This window comes from Numenius arquata, chromosome 2 (genome assembly GCF_964106895.1).
Source record: "Numenius arquata chromosome 2, bNumArq3.hap1.1, whole genome shotgun sequence".
NCBI classification, from domain to species: Eukaryota; Metazoa; Chordata; class Aves; order Charadriiformes; family Scolopacidae; genus Numenius; species Numenius arquata.
In genome coordinates, this window is record NC_133577.1 from 116,044,436 (window position 1) to 116,063,561 (window position 19,126).

Genomic DNA, 19,126 nt, shown 5'->3' on the forward strand with positions numbered 1-19,126 from the left:
TACCACAGTTTTTACCTACCCATCAAACAAAAGACTGAGGCAGACTGAATCCAGGTGATATGGTGATACTGTCCTACCACCTCCCAAATCCTCTCAGTCCAGAACATAAATTTTCCCTAAAGTTATGCTGAAATATATACATGACAAAATGTAGGCAGGGCACTATCTTTTCCAGTCTGCAATTTTAGAATTATGTCTAAAAAAAAATAAACAAACAGAAGGTAATCCTAACCAAGGAGCAATTTACACAGAGTTAATAAGCAAAATGGTTGCACGAGCAGGACCTTCCAAAACAAGCTGCTTTAATTTTGGGGCTTCAGAACAATTTACAAACCACTACAGAAATTCTAAATATATTCTAGATCCAGGGACAGACAAAAAACCCAAACTGAATATATAATTTTTTTAGGCAATAAATAAATGAACTGCTAAAAGACTCAGAAGTGGAATATAAGCAGAAAAAAAATGCCTGGACCACATAAGGCATTCCACATAAAAGCCCTAAAAATCCAGCAGATCTGTTGCAAATCTGGTCCAGAAATGTACAAACTTCAACTTAAAACTGAATCTCCTTCCAGTCAGTCTCTCAGATATTCATCTAAGACTCTGTAAACCTAACAAATAAATTGGGCAAAAAAGCAACTTGGGATCCTCAAGGACATCCTAACAAACAAATCTGCTTGCTGCCCTAAACCGACCCCTTCAGCCACATTCATCCACAAATACCTACAAGACTCAGTCTCACAGTCCCTTTCCAAATACAAGACACTTCCAAGTGACAGGCCACACTTCCGAGACTACAGAAACCATACTGACACAGCTGGACTGCCCCCCAAAGTAGACTTCAAAATCCAGCCGCAATCAAGGTGTGGCACTTTTGCAGAGCCCTCTGTGTCACTCACTGTCACCCCATTTATGCAGACACCGCTCTGTCCCTTGGGAAGAGAATACCTCTGTTCTGCCTAAAAACCCTCCAGGAGCGCAGAGCTCATATGAAGCCATAGAGCTGAGGCATGGCACTTAGATGTCCTGAAGACATCATGGCAGCATCCTTTCTCCTGGGGGATGCTATCAGGATGGACTGCCTATGATGATACCTTCAAGGTACATTGCAAAGATGATATGCCAATCCCTACATGGCTTTGGTCACAGAGGGCTGCAAAGACGCTGGTTGAGTTGAGTATCAGTTTCTGACTGAAAGTTCTGAAATGTTCCAAAGAAGAGGTCTGCTGGACTAACTCCCCCAACACTGCAAACTTAGGGGAAACAGCTAACAAAGGACCATGCTTACGGAAACGAAAACCCATCAGATGTGATTGAATCCCCTCAACCAGCACGTTGGCAAATCTGCCTGAACGCAATGTGAGTCTGTTTGCCTTCACAGAATAAAGGGGACAAAAGTAAAGGGGAAGGGCTGTAGGCAAGCCAGCCTCCAATGTTGATTTGAAAAGCGGCTGGGATCACACAGAGGACAGAAGTGGCTGAAACTCAAGATTTTCTGCAAGAAAAAAAATCCAGAATAGCTTTTGTTCTGCCTAAGAATAAAACTGGTTTTAAGAATGTCCCACACAATGGGAATTCTGAAATACTGTTTTGAAAAACCTTTAACAAAGCATTTTGCTCCAAATTCCTGAATTAAACTCTCAAGTGGCTCAGAAAAATGACAATGGCTAGCAATAAATTATACATATATTGGAAAAATTATAGATAAATGTTCTTTGTTACCTGCACCTGCAGCAAGGAAAATCTACTCATCAGCTTATATTTTCCATTCAGCTTAATAGATTCTACTTTTTAAACAAGACTACAAACTGTACTGAATACTACTTTTGCCCATGGGAAGAAATGAACTACAGAAAGCAATCGAAGATTCTCAGTGTTTGATTTTGCTTTTGCAAAACAACCTCGTTAGAATTCTCTAAGGAGATATTCTAGAATCAATTGCATTAAATTATGCTCTGAGAGTCCAACAGCAACGCAGAATACAAATGAAGCACAAAAAGAGCCACGTTTCCCTTCATATGTGAAATGAGCATGTATTATAAAAAAGGCCATTTGCAGTTAATATTGGATTGGATCCTGGTTTTGTAGTGTACAAGTGAAGTTTTGAAAATTGTTTTGAGCAATTTAATATTTAGGAACCGGAACACACTCACTTGTTTTGATCTTTGGTTTTAAAGTGAAATCAGAATTAAGATCTATTAGGCCTATTTCAAATTTCTTTCCAATTCTAGTCTGTTGCCATGATCCCAATCATCCGGGACTTCTGCCAACAGGGGAGCATAGGCTCCATCACAAGTGTATGTGAGCCCTTTCCAATGACTGAGGATTTGCATCACCAACAAGGGGAAGTCTTTTTTAGCACTGTCCACACAGCTGAGGTTGTAGTTACCACCTTTTAACTTGGGTGTATGTATCACAGATTGAAAATGAGAGAAGAGAGTCAAAATTCATGTAACCAGAAAAAAAGTATCACCTTGAGCAAAACACATACCTTTGTGGTATATAAAACATGTGCTGTGGAGGGGGTTTATAGAGAACTCCTTCATACACAGGCCACAAACCACTTAAAATTCTGAAGAGCGAACTCTTTCCACAGCCATTGGGTCCAGTGATTAAAAGATTCATCCCCTCCTGGACCTACAACAGCAATGAAAATGCAAAGATGTTACTATGCAGTGTATACGGCACAAGATCGTCTAAGACCCCCAGAGAGAGTTAGGTGAGCATTTATACCAAATTATCAACCCAATTCGTTAATTACCTGCACATATTTATGCAACTGTTCTGGAAACAACGGCATAGATATAATATGTGGGTTGAAATAATGAAAATCATTTCTATAACATCTGAGTATTTATATAAGCTACACTGATTATATTACAATGTCAATACACCAGTCAGAATCAATTATTCAAATGCAGATTAGGTTGAAAGGGTGTTAACATATACAGAGCAGTACTATGCCCATCAGTGATATTAATTTAAGCTACAGGAGCCTGATCAAGTGATTGGGAAAACTTATTTCACATTGCCCTTTCTTGCTTAATTACCAGTATTATTTTGGCTGTGATGCACTTGTTCTTATTCATTTGAATATCACCCTGCATACGTATGAGTGTATATTTATGCATGATCACAATGTCATTGTCTATGCTTTACATAAATACATTAACTATGTTTTATTTTCTGTTGGTTTTGTCTCTTGAGCCAAATGAATAAATATAACTATCTTCTTGACCATAAAGTTGTAATTTTACAAATGTGAAATTTCTATACTGAAGCCATTGCAAGTTTTGCCATAGCTAGGACCCTGTCCTCCTAGTTGCTAATTCTTATACCTACAGAGGTGGCAAAAGGAACACTCTGCTTTAGCTACATTAAAGAACCTGCTGGGATTATTCATGTTAGTGTCCTGATAACTTCAACTGTTCTTTTAAAATAATAGCATCTGCACTGGAACATGAGACCAGGATATATATGACAGTAATTCAGTAATGGTCATGCAGTAAAATTGTGAACAGGTCCTGAGTGGTATCTGGAAAAGCTTTTTAAAAACAATCCAAGTTTTTACTGAGTAAAGACTCCACAGTTGCGCTTGTGAACTATGCTGCCCACTATTAGATAGTACTGGTCTTTGTGGTGATCAAGCAAAACTACATACTCAATTTTTTCATTTTTTCATGGCTGTGAACTCAGACTGTTAAAGGAGCCTATGTAAGTAAAGCATCCAAATTTCAATGAAATTAAGGGAAGATGGATGCAGACTCCCATATACACCTTTGAAAATCTCAGGTCATTTTTTTCACCTGGCAACAGCACCAGAAATCCTCTCTTCTCCCTCTTTGAGCAGGATAAACTACATATGTCTGCCCCTATTGAGCTACTATGCCTACCTTTCTGGACTTCCCCTTTTATCCATATGCTCCTCCAAGTACTTAACATAAGGTACATGAATTCTGTGCTGTTTATGTTAATGTGATGGCAACAATCAGAAGATTCTTGCATATCATCTTACTTGGAAGTTTAGTCTGGAAACCACCACATCGCCGTTCGGAGTAATAATAGGAACATTTTCACAAATAATTCCATGATCAACATCAATAACTTTCCCTGGAAGCAAACAAAAAAAGATAATAATTAGAGCTTGTGAAACCTTCCATTAAGCAATGATATGTGGCAGTCTCTGTGTACAGCTGAGAAGTATAAATTGGTAAGTTTCAAGCAACTCTTTTATGTGCTCCAGGTTCCCCTAGTGGAATATCTGGATAATAAATCATAGCTAGTCAGAAAGACACTGTCAGCAAGAGCCAAGAGTGTGCGATGAATGCCAAATTTGATCGTAAATACAATGCACAGTATGCTTCATAAATATATAATGCACTACAAAGACATGTTTATTCACATCCTACCCGTATTTACTTTATTTAGTTTTAAATAGGTGGTAAATATCAACTAGTTAAAAAGTTGAAGGACTGCTTTAGCCTCAGGCAGACCAATTTACCGTCTCTTAAGGACTTTATTAGAAAATGGAATCTACTTTCACGACCAGCTCTGAAACTCTGAGCCCAGTTCAGTCTCCTCCAGCAACGAGAGCAAAGCAGAAAACATGTAATGGCTTGCTTCCATGTCTTTTTGAAGCCATAGACACTGTAAATGTGTCTTGTAAGTATTTGTGGAAACCCATATAACATATTTCACTCCAGTAGCTACACTTACTATTTGGATTTCTGGCAAATTTAAATATACAACTGGACATTTGGATACTCTGTAACACAAGAACTTAGAAATAAATTCTTCTGGAAACAGTAAAAAAAAAATGAAACCAACTCTGTCTTCTCAGTCGCCTGTTAATGGGTGAAACAGCTGGGCTCCTAGACAAACATCAGAAATTGCCTTTACAGAGAAGATGCAAAGGAAAGAGATTTCTCTTTGTATTAGAAGGGCTTATTTTATAATTTACACTAATCTGAGCAAAGAAATGTTGCCCCAGAAAATTATCCTTCACAATCTTAAGCAAATTCTGCAAAATTCATTCATGTTTTTGAAGCACTTGGATACAGTGGAGAAATTCTAGTTAAAATAAATCTATGATAAAATAGTAAGCTAAGTAAGTATTAAGTTAGCTTAATTCTAATTTCCTAACTTTAAAGTTGCAATCAAACATTGCAGAGTGCTTTAAAAGCATTTTAATCTGTAATCAGAACTACAGTTTGACAGTATTTGTCCAAGATGTACAAAATTATATTTCAACTTTAAAATCCTGCATTATTAGGTACAGTATGTATATGACAATATTGCTGTTAAAAATACTCACTCTTCATATTTTCACAATGTTCTTATTGACAACAGTAAAGGCAAGGCACAGCACAGACATCCCTTAGTTACTGAAACTTATATTTGATGATTCAAAAGGAAATAAGTAGTATGTGTTGGAAAAGCCTTTGGGGAAGCTGAATATTAAGACTTTTCTTTTCTAACAATGCAGACACATATATGTATGTGAGCACGTGTACTTTTATCCACATTACAAATCCACTCTGCAGGGATTTCTGAAGTATCAAGACCAAAAAAAAAAAAAGAGGAAAAAACAGTATTACAATGGGACTTGTCACAAAAAGTGTGGAGCCTGTGGCCTAGATTCATCTGGCCTAAATTCTCCTTAAGTCCTTGTGCACAATGCTTGGTATTGGCTAGCTGCCCCTGAGAGCCTACAACCACTCAGGAGCAAACCCTAGTCACAGCGACTTAGGAGGAATTCAGGCTGGATGAAATGTGTGACTGTAGTGGAATCAAATCTTGGGAAAAGGCTGCAGAGAAGAAAGGAGGGAGACATAAGTATACTAGACCAAAAGGGAACGTGAATGGCATGCTTGCATATCTGAACTGTATTTAGTTTTGCTTTTAAAACACAGTTATCTAAAAAGGACCCCCAAATTACTTTGTTGCTCTTGGAACTACAAACCTTTTCTCTTGTACATGTAAGTTGTAAAATGCCATTTCTTTTAACGTCAGCCAAATATTACCAAGATCTACAAGATCACAGCTTATCACAAGACATCAGCTATTTCCACAGCTACCACCACGCTGCATCAGGCTGTTTGTTATGAAGAACCTTGTCAGAGGACCTTTGAGAAATCTCTGCCAAAGGGCAGTGCTGTTGAAATTGCTGAAAGAAGTTACTTCATAAAGAGCACTGTGGTGCCTTCAACTCTACCGAGGTTTAAGTTTTCAGAGGCCAAAGGGAGGGAATGAGGCTTTTCAACGCCACAGAGGGGAGAAGCGAAAGGAGTCTGTTGGGAAAATTGGGAAAAGCCCACTGCAAAAGCTGCCTTTAAGTACCTCAGAGAGAAGCTGGATGCCAGAGGAAGACAGAGGTGGCACATAATGGAATGCAGTAAGAAGCGGACGCACACAGAAAATGCTTTGTGGAGACAGAAAGATAGTGGCACCAGAAAGATACAGGATAGGGACAGGAGGAATAAAGTATGTATTGATCAGATCATTTGGGAGGTGAGGGGAAGGGTAAAGTTGTTAGCCCATTTTCAGTTGAAAATACCCACTAAATTATGAAAAAATGAGTACAGCCTGATTTTTAGTCGCTGAAAACAAAGTAGTATTTTCATCAAAAACTACTGAACCAATCTTTCCTTCCTACCCCAAACAAAATAATGTTGTGTTTGAAGATGAAAAGCTACAGTCTCAGTTTTCTGAAAAAAAATTAAGTGTCTGAGGAAAGCAGGCACTGTCCATGTAAGAATAATAATACCACCGCCACCAATAACAGTATAGTTGAAATGCCTTTTTCATTGTAGGTTTTCACAGAAAACGTTTTAGCCATTTTGTGTATTAGAAAAGCGCTGTATAAGCACTGAGTTACAAAATAGCAGGAGGTTAAAATGGAAGCCAACACGGTCTCTGGGGTATTAAGGCTGAGAGGCTGATTTGTTGTAGAAACAAAACCTCTGTTCACCTCCTGTCCCACTGCACTGGCCCCACACACAGCGAAATACATACAAACATGTATTAATTACCTTTGATTTCTAAGGGCCCATCAATGTGTAATTCTGCTTTATCTTCATTCTTGCTGTTGTTTTCAGACGCTTGAATAACAGCAGTTCTTTTGTAGATGCCTCTCTTCACTTCATCAAAGACTGAAAACATGTTGTAGACGCGGGCGGTGTAGCCTGCGAGCTCAGTAACCTGAGAAACAACAAATGCCTCATTTCAGTTACACTTCACAAATTCTATAAATGAAAAGTTTGGCCAAAGATTCGTGAAAAACATTCCCAGTTATTCTGAGTCAGTGCTTCTCAAATGTTACACTGGAAGGATCAACGATGCGTCTTTCGACGCCTATCAATTTTCATTCCTTGAGATTCTGCTCTCACCCATACACCACCCACAGCTCCTACCAGCCAGCAGACAGAGATGGCTTAGGGGGACAGCTTTCAGCCAATGTAAGCTACGATAGCTCCAGTAAATGAGGAGGTTGCAGGGACTGCTCTTTTCTGTGGATCAGTAGAGTCTTCAACCAGCAGAGAATAGCTATTAGCATATCTGAAAATAGAGAGCCTATCATAGAAGAGAAAAACAAAATCTCTGCATTTGCCAGCAAAACAAAGGTCCACAGAAGTGAGAAAAACTGGCATCGATAATTATTTATGCTTATTTCCCTGGATTCCCAAAACCTCCTGTGGGAAAGGTGTGCTTTTCTGTGCTAAACAGGCAGCACCAGAGCATCCTGATCTAAAATACAGTACAAAAAAGAAATTACTTTTCTGTCAACTGCATGCTAGAGTACCAGAGCTAAATCTGAGACCTTGGATTAGAACCGAGCATTTTTAAGATAGTGAAGTCTCTTAAAAGGCTTTCTCCTTTTTTTTGGCCCTTTTGTCACAATTTCCACCTGGTGAAGGCAGAAAAAACAGATCTCTGGACTCGATAACTTCCTATTCGTGGGCAGTGACACCACCAAGAGCTCCCAAAGAACTGCCTTCATCTGCTGGCAGCAAAGAATAAAAGCCAGACATCTTATTATAAATGTATTATTAGATGGTTTTCCAAGGATGTATTTTTATACTAATTGTAGAGAGCAAGACAAGAATAGCAAGAAAATGAGTTCAAGATTATAAAATCATTAGCTTACTGTGGTTAAACACATACACTCCATGACTGAGTTTACCTGCTATGGCGTACATAATTCCAATATAAAATCCTCTATAAATTTCTGTGCCAGATTCAGAAGTGACTGCTAGTTCTGGCCACACGAACATCACTCCACTGGAGGTTAACAAGTATACAACACCTCAAAAAGCTCAGTTTAAAACGAGTAATCACTTGATGTTTCAACTCCATCAGCTGTACATTCTTTTGCACTATTGGTAATTGCATTAACAGCTGTGAAAAGTATTGGGCTAACAGCAGCTGAGGCAATAGGTAACACATAGGACCTGTAGCACCATTCTCCACACTGGAGTCTTTCTAGCAATTTCAGCAGGAGCTCATGCTAGGATTGAGTGCTCCACACAGCATCAGCATTGGAATTTGATGGAGTGAATCATGCATGTGATGAACAGAACTTCTGTCAGCTGTGGCCCAGAAGAAACTTAGACTTGTAGTAAGTTTCTGAACTATGACCCTACAAACTCACTTTATCAAAACACAACATACTACCATCTAAGCTATTGACCTGCAAAGAAAAGTTGAGTCCACCCCTCTGCACGCTGAATTACATTGACTGGAAGGAGGTTGACTTGGTGGATCAGGTGGGCAAGCACTGGAACTTCACTACCACTCGAAAGGATTGAAGTACACTGTCCCTTGGAAACCACCTGAATCATGAAATGGGAATGACAATGTGGTTAAAGTACCACAGTGTCTCTCAAAGAGAAGTATAAATGTAAAATTAAGATGGAAATTCATAGAACTGGTCTTAGATCCCATGCTGCCTAGACTAAAATCTCACCACATTATAAACAAAGTGAGTGTGTTCAGTTGTTCCTACCGCTTTGTAGGTATTTTTGTTTCCAAAAAATAAAACCACAATGTTTGTAAGTCCCCATATACATTATATAAATTACTTAAATGTTGAAAATAAAATAGAAATTACATCAGTTTTTCTGGCAGTATCCTTAGAGCAGAGGCTAAGCAGGGGAACAGCTAAAGGAGCATAGGTCAAAATCACAGCCCATTAGAAGAGCTACTTTTGAAAGAAGCACAAACTCTGGCTTTGTCAGAGTCCATATCTGAAGGTGCCAAGCTACTACTCCTCCTCCAATTTACAAAGCTGTAGCTATTATGGCTGGATTCCAACTAAGGAATCCATAGCCTTTGATTAGCTGCCTAGCTAATGACTGCCTCCTTGCACTGCACTGGGAAAAGGGGTCCTCACCTAAGGGATGAGCAAAAAACAATTAAACAAATGCAGAACCAACATTCAGAAGGAAATGTTGAGGAGAATAACAGCGTTGCCTCACTTTTCTTTTGCTTAACAGCCAGCCCCTATAGAAATGCCCAAGAGAGACCACAGATGAAAGCCCAACTTCACTGGAATTTGGGTAAGGACCTGAAACAACATCTCTCAATCTTCCAGATGAACACCCCGTACTTCTAGACTATCTGCTGTCCCAAGGTGGATTTTTGCCTGCTAAAATTTCTCTACTTTGCAAAATTAATTACAATTGAACAGATTCACAGGATACTGAAAACAGCCCTACAGTTTAGGTGGTCAGGAAATAAGTATTCAATTCTCTTTGTGTTTCATACACTACATGACACTTCCAACAGAAGAGTCCCAATACATTGGACGCAGCCAGCCTGAATTCAGGTTTGTGCTCCAAACAGAGGAGGAATTTGAACCTTTTTCACTCACATTCCAGGAACTTCTATTGCTCTCTGATGGCACCTGAACACAGGTATTAAAAATGACATTTACATGTTGCACCATACTGGCAGTGGTGCACTTTAGACTCTGTGGACTTAACTCTAAAGATCAAACTATCAGTTCAAAGATCTCCATGGATTTAGTTGCAACAGAATTTGCCTTTAAAAATTGCACTTTTTTAAAACATTTTATATGAAATGTAAATTCTGGTTTACTTTCTTTTTCTCTCTTCTGTTTCACGTATGGCAGATGTACAGTACCTCTTTGTATGAAGACATAATCCTTTCAATAGCATCTGCTCCAGAGATCAGCAAGTTTCGTGATGTAGTAAAAGCTTCTGTTCTTTCACTCACCATTTCCTGTTTCTGGCCATCTTCCAGTTCTAAAAGAAAAAAAAAAATGTTTTCTGTTAAAACATTCCTCTGAAAATTATCTCTATAAATTAAATTATGATTAGAATGTGAGCTATTGTAGAACAGCTTTTAAATTAAGAAAAAGTTAACTCCACAAAGACAACTTTTCAAGAAGAACTGGTGAATGTAACTAGCATAGATAGCTTGGTAACAAGGAATAAGTGGGAGTATATGGAATTCATCTTCTTATGCAAAACATCCTATTCTTTTATACTATTTGTCTATATAGATAATGTCCCTTTTAATATATCAGTGTTCCACATAATTTTTTCAAAATAAAAAAAAGTGAAACCTAAGCAACGATCTGAAACAGATTTTTAATAGCATTTTTACTTCTTTAGCAATTATTCCAGCCTTACTTATTTATTAACTTCATATAAAAGGAAACATTCATATTGATGGAAATTTGGCAAGATGATTATATTTCTATAAGAAAGCAGTAAGCTCTTTTATTATCAAAGGCATGGTTTAAGTAGGATACCTCTCACATAACAGTTTCTCCCTTCATCTAACCACAGCACAAAGTTGTGATGCTTTGTTTATGACACTGCATCCAATTAGCAAGAAAACTCTTGCTCCAAAGAAAGCAGTTGTCTCACAAGAACATGTCAGCAGCAACAGGCAAGGAGAAAACAACAGCAGAAATTATAGAAGATACGTGAGAAATAAATACATTACATCGAACATATCTACATATATTCTTGCTACCATGTGACCAACAGATTTATACAGCATAGTCAACTTGCAATGTTTGCTTCTTGAAGGAATAAAGATTTTAAAAAAGTGGCTGAATATTTTAAGACTGACCGTTGTTTCAGTGTTAATAGTTGCATCTACAAAAAAGAAGACAACAACGTGCAGTAACCCACTCAAAGATTTTTCACATACAAGATTTAGAATTATAGGTCTCAAGAGTTTCTGCATCACATAACTTTATATATATCTTTATATATCTTTATATATTGCTTAAGTCTATATTAAGTCTAAGCAGAACTTATTGCTTAAGTCTATTGCAGAACTGGCTATTTTTTTTTTTCTTCTTAAGTTTGCAAAGTTTTTTTATAGCTAAGCTGCTACTATGCACCAGGCTAGGCAGGTTTAGAGGTAGATCCAGTGTGGCAACTCCTACGCCCTCTGTGATGTTTGCACGGTGCTGATGGTCAAGAAAATCTAGGAGGAATTCCCTGCAGGTATAATGCAACTGTTAATGTTATGGGCTAAGTCAGGCAATGAAAGATTATAGCAGACAATATTTTTTTTTACTTGGTAACTGTCTCACCTCTCTGACTAGATACGATTCTAGAAAACTAGTGTCTAGAAATCTACATGCAGTAGCAAAGCCAGATGTCTCCTTCTGTCTTTATTAGTTAAATTTAAATGTTATTTTGGTTTCATTACACTGAAATACACTATGTATAAAAAAAGTTTTTCTTAAATTATATTCTTACATCATAATTTTGCATATATACAGGTGCACCATCTATTTGTTACTCTTTCTGGCTTCAGATGTTTTTCCTAACTATTTTAATTAATTGAGATACATGTTCAAATTTGAGATACATGTTCAAACATGCAGCCCATGCTATGTAGGACCAGCACAATTAAATCATTTAGGAATCAGGTCTGGTTGAACTATACTAATGCAGCATTCCTCCTGCATGTAAATGCTTCCAGCACCCAGGCTAGCTCAAGCCCAGCCAGCAAGACTCTGCAAACTACGTTGCTCATTCCAGGAGTATTTGAAAAAATAAAATTACATCAAATTTATGAGCATTTCGCTGTTCTAAAACACAAGCTCTTCTAGTACATGCCTAACCCAACCAAGATTACTTTTCTTGAATGTTTCGTCCAAAACATTTTTCACACGGCTGGCCTCCTGTGTTTGAAGAAGCAGTTGAGTTGTAACAGGGCAGACAGGCTGCCTCTGTTTCATACAGAATCTAATGTTTCCCTTTTCATCTTCATTTATGTGACTGGTAGTCATACTTGTTTTATAAACAAAGATAAGTGTTTGCTGTGTATAGAGAAATCAAAGTCTTGCTTCCAAAAGTAGTTACTTTCCACAAATTGATGAGAAACATAATATTTGGAACACCAATCATTTAAGAATCTTGGCTTTGCCAGTTAATTTCTTCCCTGAAATATGTAACAGAATTAGCAAATTTCAGTCAGAAACGTCACTGTCATAGAAAATTCTTTTTTTTTTTTTTTTTCATTTTTTTTACTTCCCCCCACCCCTAAAGAAGCGTACAAAATCTGCTGCTTTACACCTTTAGTCTCAGATCTGCTCATGGTACCAGTTTTTTGCATATCCCTGGTTCTGATGATTTATCCTAAAGTAATAAAACCACTATCTCTTACATCTGAACAAACTTGCATTTGACCTGCTGAGGCACAACACACTGTCTTCCCAAGCAGGTCAATGGTAAGTTCAAGTCTGCTTGATTCTTTGAATACCTGTTATATTTCAAACCGGTCTTGACAGTGTTGATTTGTCAAGTATTATGTTTGTGATCCATCATTATGATATACCTCAGGTGTCCATAATAAGCCTCATGCTCTAACGTTCGATGTTGCTGGTGGCAAATATTCTTCTGCTTTTCAACGTGAGCCATCGCTGCATCTTTCTTTTCTCCCACATTTGAAAAGTATCGATCAAAAGAATACTCATGAGTAAAAGGAATGTTATTTAGTTTAACATGAATACGAATCTTTTTTTATATTCATGCTGGAAGGAAATATTTACAATGTGTGGTTAAACGAACCTTTTCTTGATTGTACTCATTCCTGTCTTAGCAGACTCATCACTTTTCCTGTTGTGCTGATAACCTTCACCACGAGGTGAAATGGTTTTGTATAAACTCTTCTGTTTGGAATAGGACCTCCTGATATTTTTGAAGCTGTCACCAGGATGGGAGCCAGGATTCTGATATAGTGCCCTCCTGAGCTCTGTGACAGGCAGCGGCTCAGCTGAATACCCGGCCACCTACCGACACAATTGCAAGGAAACCAAACCATGCAGGGGCTGCACGAAGTCCTCCTACAGGTGGGACCAAGCTTGTCCAGCTGGACAGCCTTCCTTTGGAATATAACTACCAAGACCTGCACGGAAAACAATTCACTCATTTCTGATTAAATGTCCCCAAGTTAGAACTGATCCTTCCACAGACATTGTAGCATCTGTGCTTAAAGAATCCCATGGAATTTGTAATATATTCTATGGTTCCAACTGCGCATAACGAAGCCTGTTGAGGCAAATTTCCCCACTTGCCTTTCACTACCCCTCTTTAATTACCTTTCTCTCTGCTCTTTTTTCTTTTTTTTAATTGCATCTGCAATAACAACACAACTTGGGTCTCGTTTCATTTCCTGGAAATTTGTGATAGGATGACAAAATTGACACCATCCAAATTTGGAATCTGAATTTCACCACCTTTTCTCCCAGGCAGTCAGGGAAAAACAGCGGTTCCTAGCAGGTCAACACATAAGATACTGATTTCCTATAATTACAGTATGATTCATGGAAAGAGAAGATAAGCACTACAGGAAAGTTAATAGTATTGTTTTGTAAAGTAGCAAGAGACGCAAAAATCAGCATGCCATCCCAACAGTGGCTAGTCAATAAGGAGTGCAATTATCATTATAATCTCATGTGACACAAGGATCCTCTGAGTCCTGAATTCATGCCGTTTATCAAGCTTATGTTCAAAGTTGGATCTTTCACCTTGCTCTTTCCTCAGCTGACTTGCTATGCTTGAAAGTTACACACAAGACACAGACATCGCAATAAATGCTGTGAATAATAAATATATATGAATGGCAACCAAGGAGAAGTACAGTCTTTTGAGAAGGTAACTTAGAATCATTTAGAAATTAAGTAAAAAATCATTTTACCGCCATCTGCAAATCCCGTTGCAGTGATGATGGGCACAGCGACCATAATCATACCACAGCTACTCCAGACATACTTCATCAGGAACTGCTCTATCATGATGTACCATAAACGTTTCGACAGAATGAGATTCATTTGATCTGCCAAAGCCTTGTAGCTTTTCTGCAGTTGTTTCATTTCTACCTAGAGTTAAAAAATAAAATGTTATTACAGAGCAACAAAGATGCACATGTCATACAAGACACATTCAAATACAGGCATGAAACAATCGGGGACCCAGGGCTGTGACTTCTGAGTCACATCTGCTGTGTGGCACTTTATTTTCACAGTGCTGCAGTCTCACAGCAAAGTGCTCAGCTCTATGGAGGTCAGTGGACCTAGTTCTTATTTACACCACCATCCCTCGATAGCACATTGGCAGGTTTTCAGCTTTTTTAAGATCTCTGATATATGCAAGAACAACATACAAGGCAGTCACAACAGCTGATTCTAACAACCAAAATAAGATTGATTGCACATCCTTTTAATGAAGCTGCAGCTGTAGAGTTTCACAGCAACCAAAACTCCTCATACTGGGGATCAATTATCTCCAATGACCTACAGTTGCAGAGCTGATCCCTGAAATGCAATGCTGCTTGGTTTTGCGAGCAGTCTGGAGGGAGAGAGAACTATCCCAAGAGGCATAATAAGTCAAAGGCAGTCGCAAGTCAATATGATATAATGCATTCAGTTCAAGCTAGTATATGAGGGAACTGAAAAAATGTTTAATTTAGCTGCACTTAAAACATTACTATAGGCAGCTTTTGAGAACGATTGCTTCTACCAAAATAAACCATTTACATTATATAATCATTGCTTGGGCTGAAAGAGTAATGCTTCAGGCTGCTTTCCAGCTTTCATTTTCACCTTACATGAAACAACTTCATTTTCCAAATCATGTTTGAAAGGTGTTACAGCCAAAATTCACTCCAAATAAAAACATGAAGAGTTCCTTAATAAGGTGGCTTTAAAACAAGCCATTAGTTTATGTAACTGTGACTGCTGAAGTACTGTACTTAAGCTATTTTAAGACTCTGATGACTACATCTTTGCTTAGCTATGTAAAAGAGTGTCAAAGGTTGTAGCGCTCTCTGTGCTATCAAAGAGTTTTTCCCTAGACTTTCTGCTGTGCCCTGGTTGCTATTTCCGCAGCATTACATCTGGTAATTCATAAACATGGGTGGGGAAAAAAAAAAAAAAAAAGCGCCTGGTAAAGTTAAGTGGAATGGACTGGGTGGGGGAAAAACAGAGATTAGCTTTCTAGAAAAGCATAGGATCCAACTGCAAAACAGGAACATTGTCAGAGCACAAGGGAACTACAGTCCGCTCCCCTCCGATACCGCCTGTGAGACTGCATTTTCTTAGGAAACGGGAAGTGCTAGCTGTAAACAGGTTTAAATGTCAGAGGGGCTCAAAGTGCTCGGGAAGAGAGCAGGGGAAGCACGGGTCAGCTCAGGCACTGCAGAAGCAACCCCAACAACCCCCCGATTTCTCTTCTCCTTACCTTGTGCCCTCGGTAAAAGGCGATCTCTTCCACGTTGGCAATGATGCGTGAATGCATGAAGCGCAGATAGCCCTTCTTGTGCGCCTCCTCAGCCACCAGCTTGCCAAACTTGGGCGAGCAAGCTTTGAGCACGCGGGCTGTAGCATAGACGACGAGCCCGGCCAGGAGCGTGGGCCCGATGGGGTTAGCCCCCCGGGACCGCGCCGTGCGGATGAGGGTGTAGGAGGTGAGCATGACATCCAGGATGGGCTTGGTGAGGTTGGAGTAGAGATGCGCCACGGACTGCGAGAACATCATGATGTCCTCGGTGAGGGACTGGTCGGGGTTGGCCAGGCGCCCGTCCATGCTGATCACTCTGTAGTAAGTCTGGTTGGCAAAGTAGGTCTCGTAGGCATGATCCACCAGGCGCGTGCGGAAGGCGAGGGCCAGCTTGCACTCCAGGTACCGAATGGTGCTGTTCACAAAAGTGGCCGGGATTGCAATCATCAGCCATTTGATTAATTTGAAGACAAAGCTCCTGGGCTTTTTTTCCACGATGCTTTTCACAATCTTCCCATCGAGGGCGGCAACATAGATGGAGAGGAAGGTCCTGGAAACCAGAGCGACAGAGTGAAGGCAGAGCAAGCCCAGCTCGGCACTCACCAGCTTTGGAAAGAACAGCTTGCGAAGTTCCAGCAGCTGCTTGAAAAATTCTGCGTTGACGGCCGGGGAGGCTTTGCCCCGGCTGCCGGGGCGGCGCGGCTCCTCCCGGCCCCCTTCAGCCCGGCCGGCATCCTGCGAGCCGCCTCTGCAGCCCCGCTTCATGCGCCTGCGGATGATGGGGTAGAGGATTTTGAGTCCGTACGCCGCGGCCAGCAGGCAAGCAGCCCTCTTCGCCGCGCTCGCCCTGTTCCATTGCACCCGCCGGGCCGCCGCATGCAGCATGTGGGTCATCCTGCCCCGGCCGGAGGCACCGCTTCGCGCCGCTCCTTAGCGGGGGCGGCTCACGGCCGGCGGGAAGGTCGGCCCCGCCGGGTCTTCATCGGGCCGCCGGGGACCCCGGCTCCCCGCCGGCCGCCCTGCGGTGACAGACGCCGAATGCGCCGGGCCTCCCGGGGGCGACGGTCGCCTTCAAAGCCCGGCGCGTTGCACAACGCAGCCCGGCGCCGCGCAGCCCGCCCCGCCGACCACCATTGGCTGCGCGGCGCGGGGCGGCACCGGCAGCGGCCCGGCTCCCCCGCACCCCGGCAGGCCGGGTCCGCCGGCGCTGGGTCCCGGGTTGACAGCGGGTCCTCCCGGAGCTCGTCGTTGCCGGCTGCACCGTTGATTCCTCCGGAGCGAGGCCCCGGCCGCGCGGCGAGGCCCCGGAGCGCGGCCCGGTAGCCCCTCAGGCTGCGGCCGGCCCTTTCCTTCCGCCTGCCCTGCGGAGCAGGCACCGCCTCCGGCCACGGCCCCGCCAGCGCCGCGGGGGCGGGGGGGGGAAACGACGGCGGTGGGGACGGCGACGACGGGGCGCTCTCGGGCCGTGCGGCAGCCCCGGCGCCCGCCCTAGCCCTCCCCCGGGGCGGTAACGTTGCCGCCGCGGGGCGGGGTGGCGGGGGACGACACCCGGTGCGGGGCGAGCGAGGGCAGCGATGGATCGGGGCCGGTGGCTGCGGGGCAGCCCGGGCTGGCAAATCTGGCCGGGGCGGCGGCGGGGAGGGGAGGGGGGGACCCGGGCAGCGCGGCGTCTCCGGGGCAGCGCTTCCAAAATAGGCGTAATTAATTTCCTGTCCTCCGGTGGAAAGGAAGCGGGTGTTGTGCTGGTGCAGCGTTATTGGACAAAAACAACCCCGAGGGGTTCTCAGGGTGCCTGCCCCTAAAGCAGGCTGAATTCGCACAGAGGAATTAACAGCAAAGGCAATTTATCTTGCTGCTTTGTTTTTCCCTCTCCGTAATTTCTTATTCCTACTTCTTCACTTCTTTGGAAAAGGTATTGTATTTGAAATCCCAGGGGGAGGATCAGAGTACTTAAAAAATACTTTGGTTCCTTTCACACTAAAAATGCAGTAATAAGGTAAGCCTATCAGCTGGTGTATGAAAAAGCATAAGTTTAGGATCTGTGTGTAAAAGCACATTTGAAAAAAAAATGTGTTATTAGGCATCAGCCTACCAATATCTGAAGGGAGCCTACAGGAGAGCTCGAGAGGGACTCTTTGTCAGGAAGTGCAGTGACAGGACAAGGGTTAATGGTTTTAAATGGGAAGAGGGGAGATTTAGATTAGATATTAGGAAGAAATTCTTTACTGTGAGGGTGGTGAGGCACTGGAACAGGTTGCCCAGGGAAGTTGTGGATGCCCCATCCCTAGAAGTGTTTAAGGCCAGGCTGGATGGGGCTTTGAGCAACCTGCTCTAGTGGGAGGTGTCCCTGCCTATGGCAGGGGGGTTGGAACTAGATGATCTTTAAGGTCCCTTCCAACTCTAACCATTCTATGATTTACAGGAGAGCTGAGAAGTCGGGCCTTGCCCTAGAAGTGGAAGGGGAGGCCACCTCCCTCGCTGAAACTCAGCATGCGCAGAGTTAAATCAAGTCACATCACTGCTATAAACAGCCCTCCAGACAGAGTGCAATGTTGGTGTTCAGACAGCAACACAAGCTTCAGGATGAAGAAATAGTATCTTTGATTTGAGAGAAAGAGAGTGCTTTCCTTTTAAAAATGAGGGATCGCTCATCAAAATATCCAGGTGCCTCCCAAAAAGCCCAGTAAGCCACGACCAGCAAGACAAGATCAAGTAAGATCTGTTTCTCACCTTTTCCTCGGAGGGTGCACAAATTGTGTCCACAATAGGCTGTGCAGTTACATGGAGAAGATGTGGGGTAATCTTAGAGTTTATGAGACTCTACCAGTGAGGACAGGCTAGAGATCTGGAAAGAAGGCCTTCGATGTGTTGTTTTCCTAATGCCCAACTCAAAATAAAGCTAGGAAAATGTTGTTAAACACCTGGTTTTTGCTTACTAGGTAGGCCTGGTCTCACTGGAGGTTATTTTGGCAGTAAAACAGAAAGGTTTTTCAGCCCACAGAGACATTGACAAGATACACTGGCTAAGAAATTGCTTTGCTTAGAGTTTGATATTTTTTAATCATGATCTCATGTTGGATACTTCCCATTCTGGCTTGTGTGTATCACAGCATACTCTTAGATTTTGCCAAACCGCAGTTATTTGCAATATTCCATTACTCTAGCATTTTCTCATCAAGGGGAAAGTTCACAGATCTCTTTCAGTTCTCCATATCTGCTGACCTTTCATTTCACGAGAACCTGTAGGACTGAAGCTTTTGGTGACTTGGTGGTAAGTGCAGATGTACCCCCCCACACACAACCCCCAGCCAGATCTATGGGAACATTTAAGTAAAGCAAATCTGACCATGTGG

General features: G+C 41.7%; 1 protein-coding gene across 2 annotated transcripts in view; it reads right to left on the reverse strand.

The window, feature by feature from the left end:
* The window catches only part of ABCD2 (ATP binding cassette subfamily D member 2), a 47,079-nt gene extending 30,261 nt beyond the window's left edge, over positions 1–16,818 (reverse strand). The window contains exons 1-6 of one of the 2 annotated variants that reach the window (XM_074168467.1): positions 15,735–16,818; positions 14,194–14,374; positions 10,147–10,268; positions 7,035–7,203; positions 4,019–4,113; positions 2,495–2,640 (exon numbers count right to left, since the gene is read on the reverse strand). In XM_074168467.1, coding sequence (XP_074024568.1) covers positions 2,495–2,640; positions 4,019–4,113; positions 7,035–7,203; positions 10,147–10,268; positions 14,194–14,374; positions 15,735–16,667 — 1,646 coding nt within the window. In that variant the 5' untranslated portion in view covers positions 16,668–16,818. The remainder of the gene's footprint in view (positions 1–2,494; positions 2,641–4,018; positions 4,114–7,034; positions 7,204–10,146; positions 10,269–14,193; positions 14,375–15,734) is intronic. The other variant, XM_074168468.1, reaches the window with a different exon arrangement.
* Between the last annotated feature and the right edge of the window lie 2,308 nt (positions 16,819–19,126).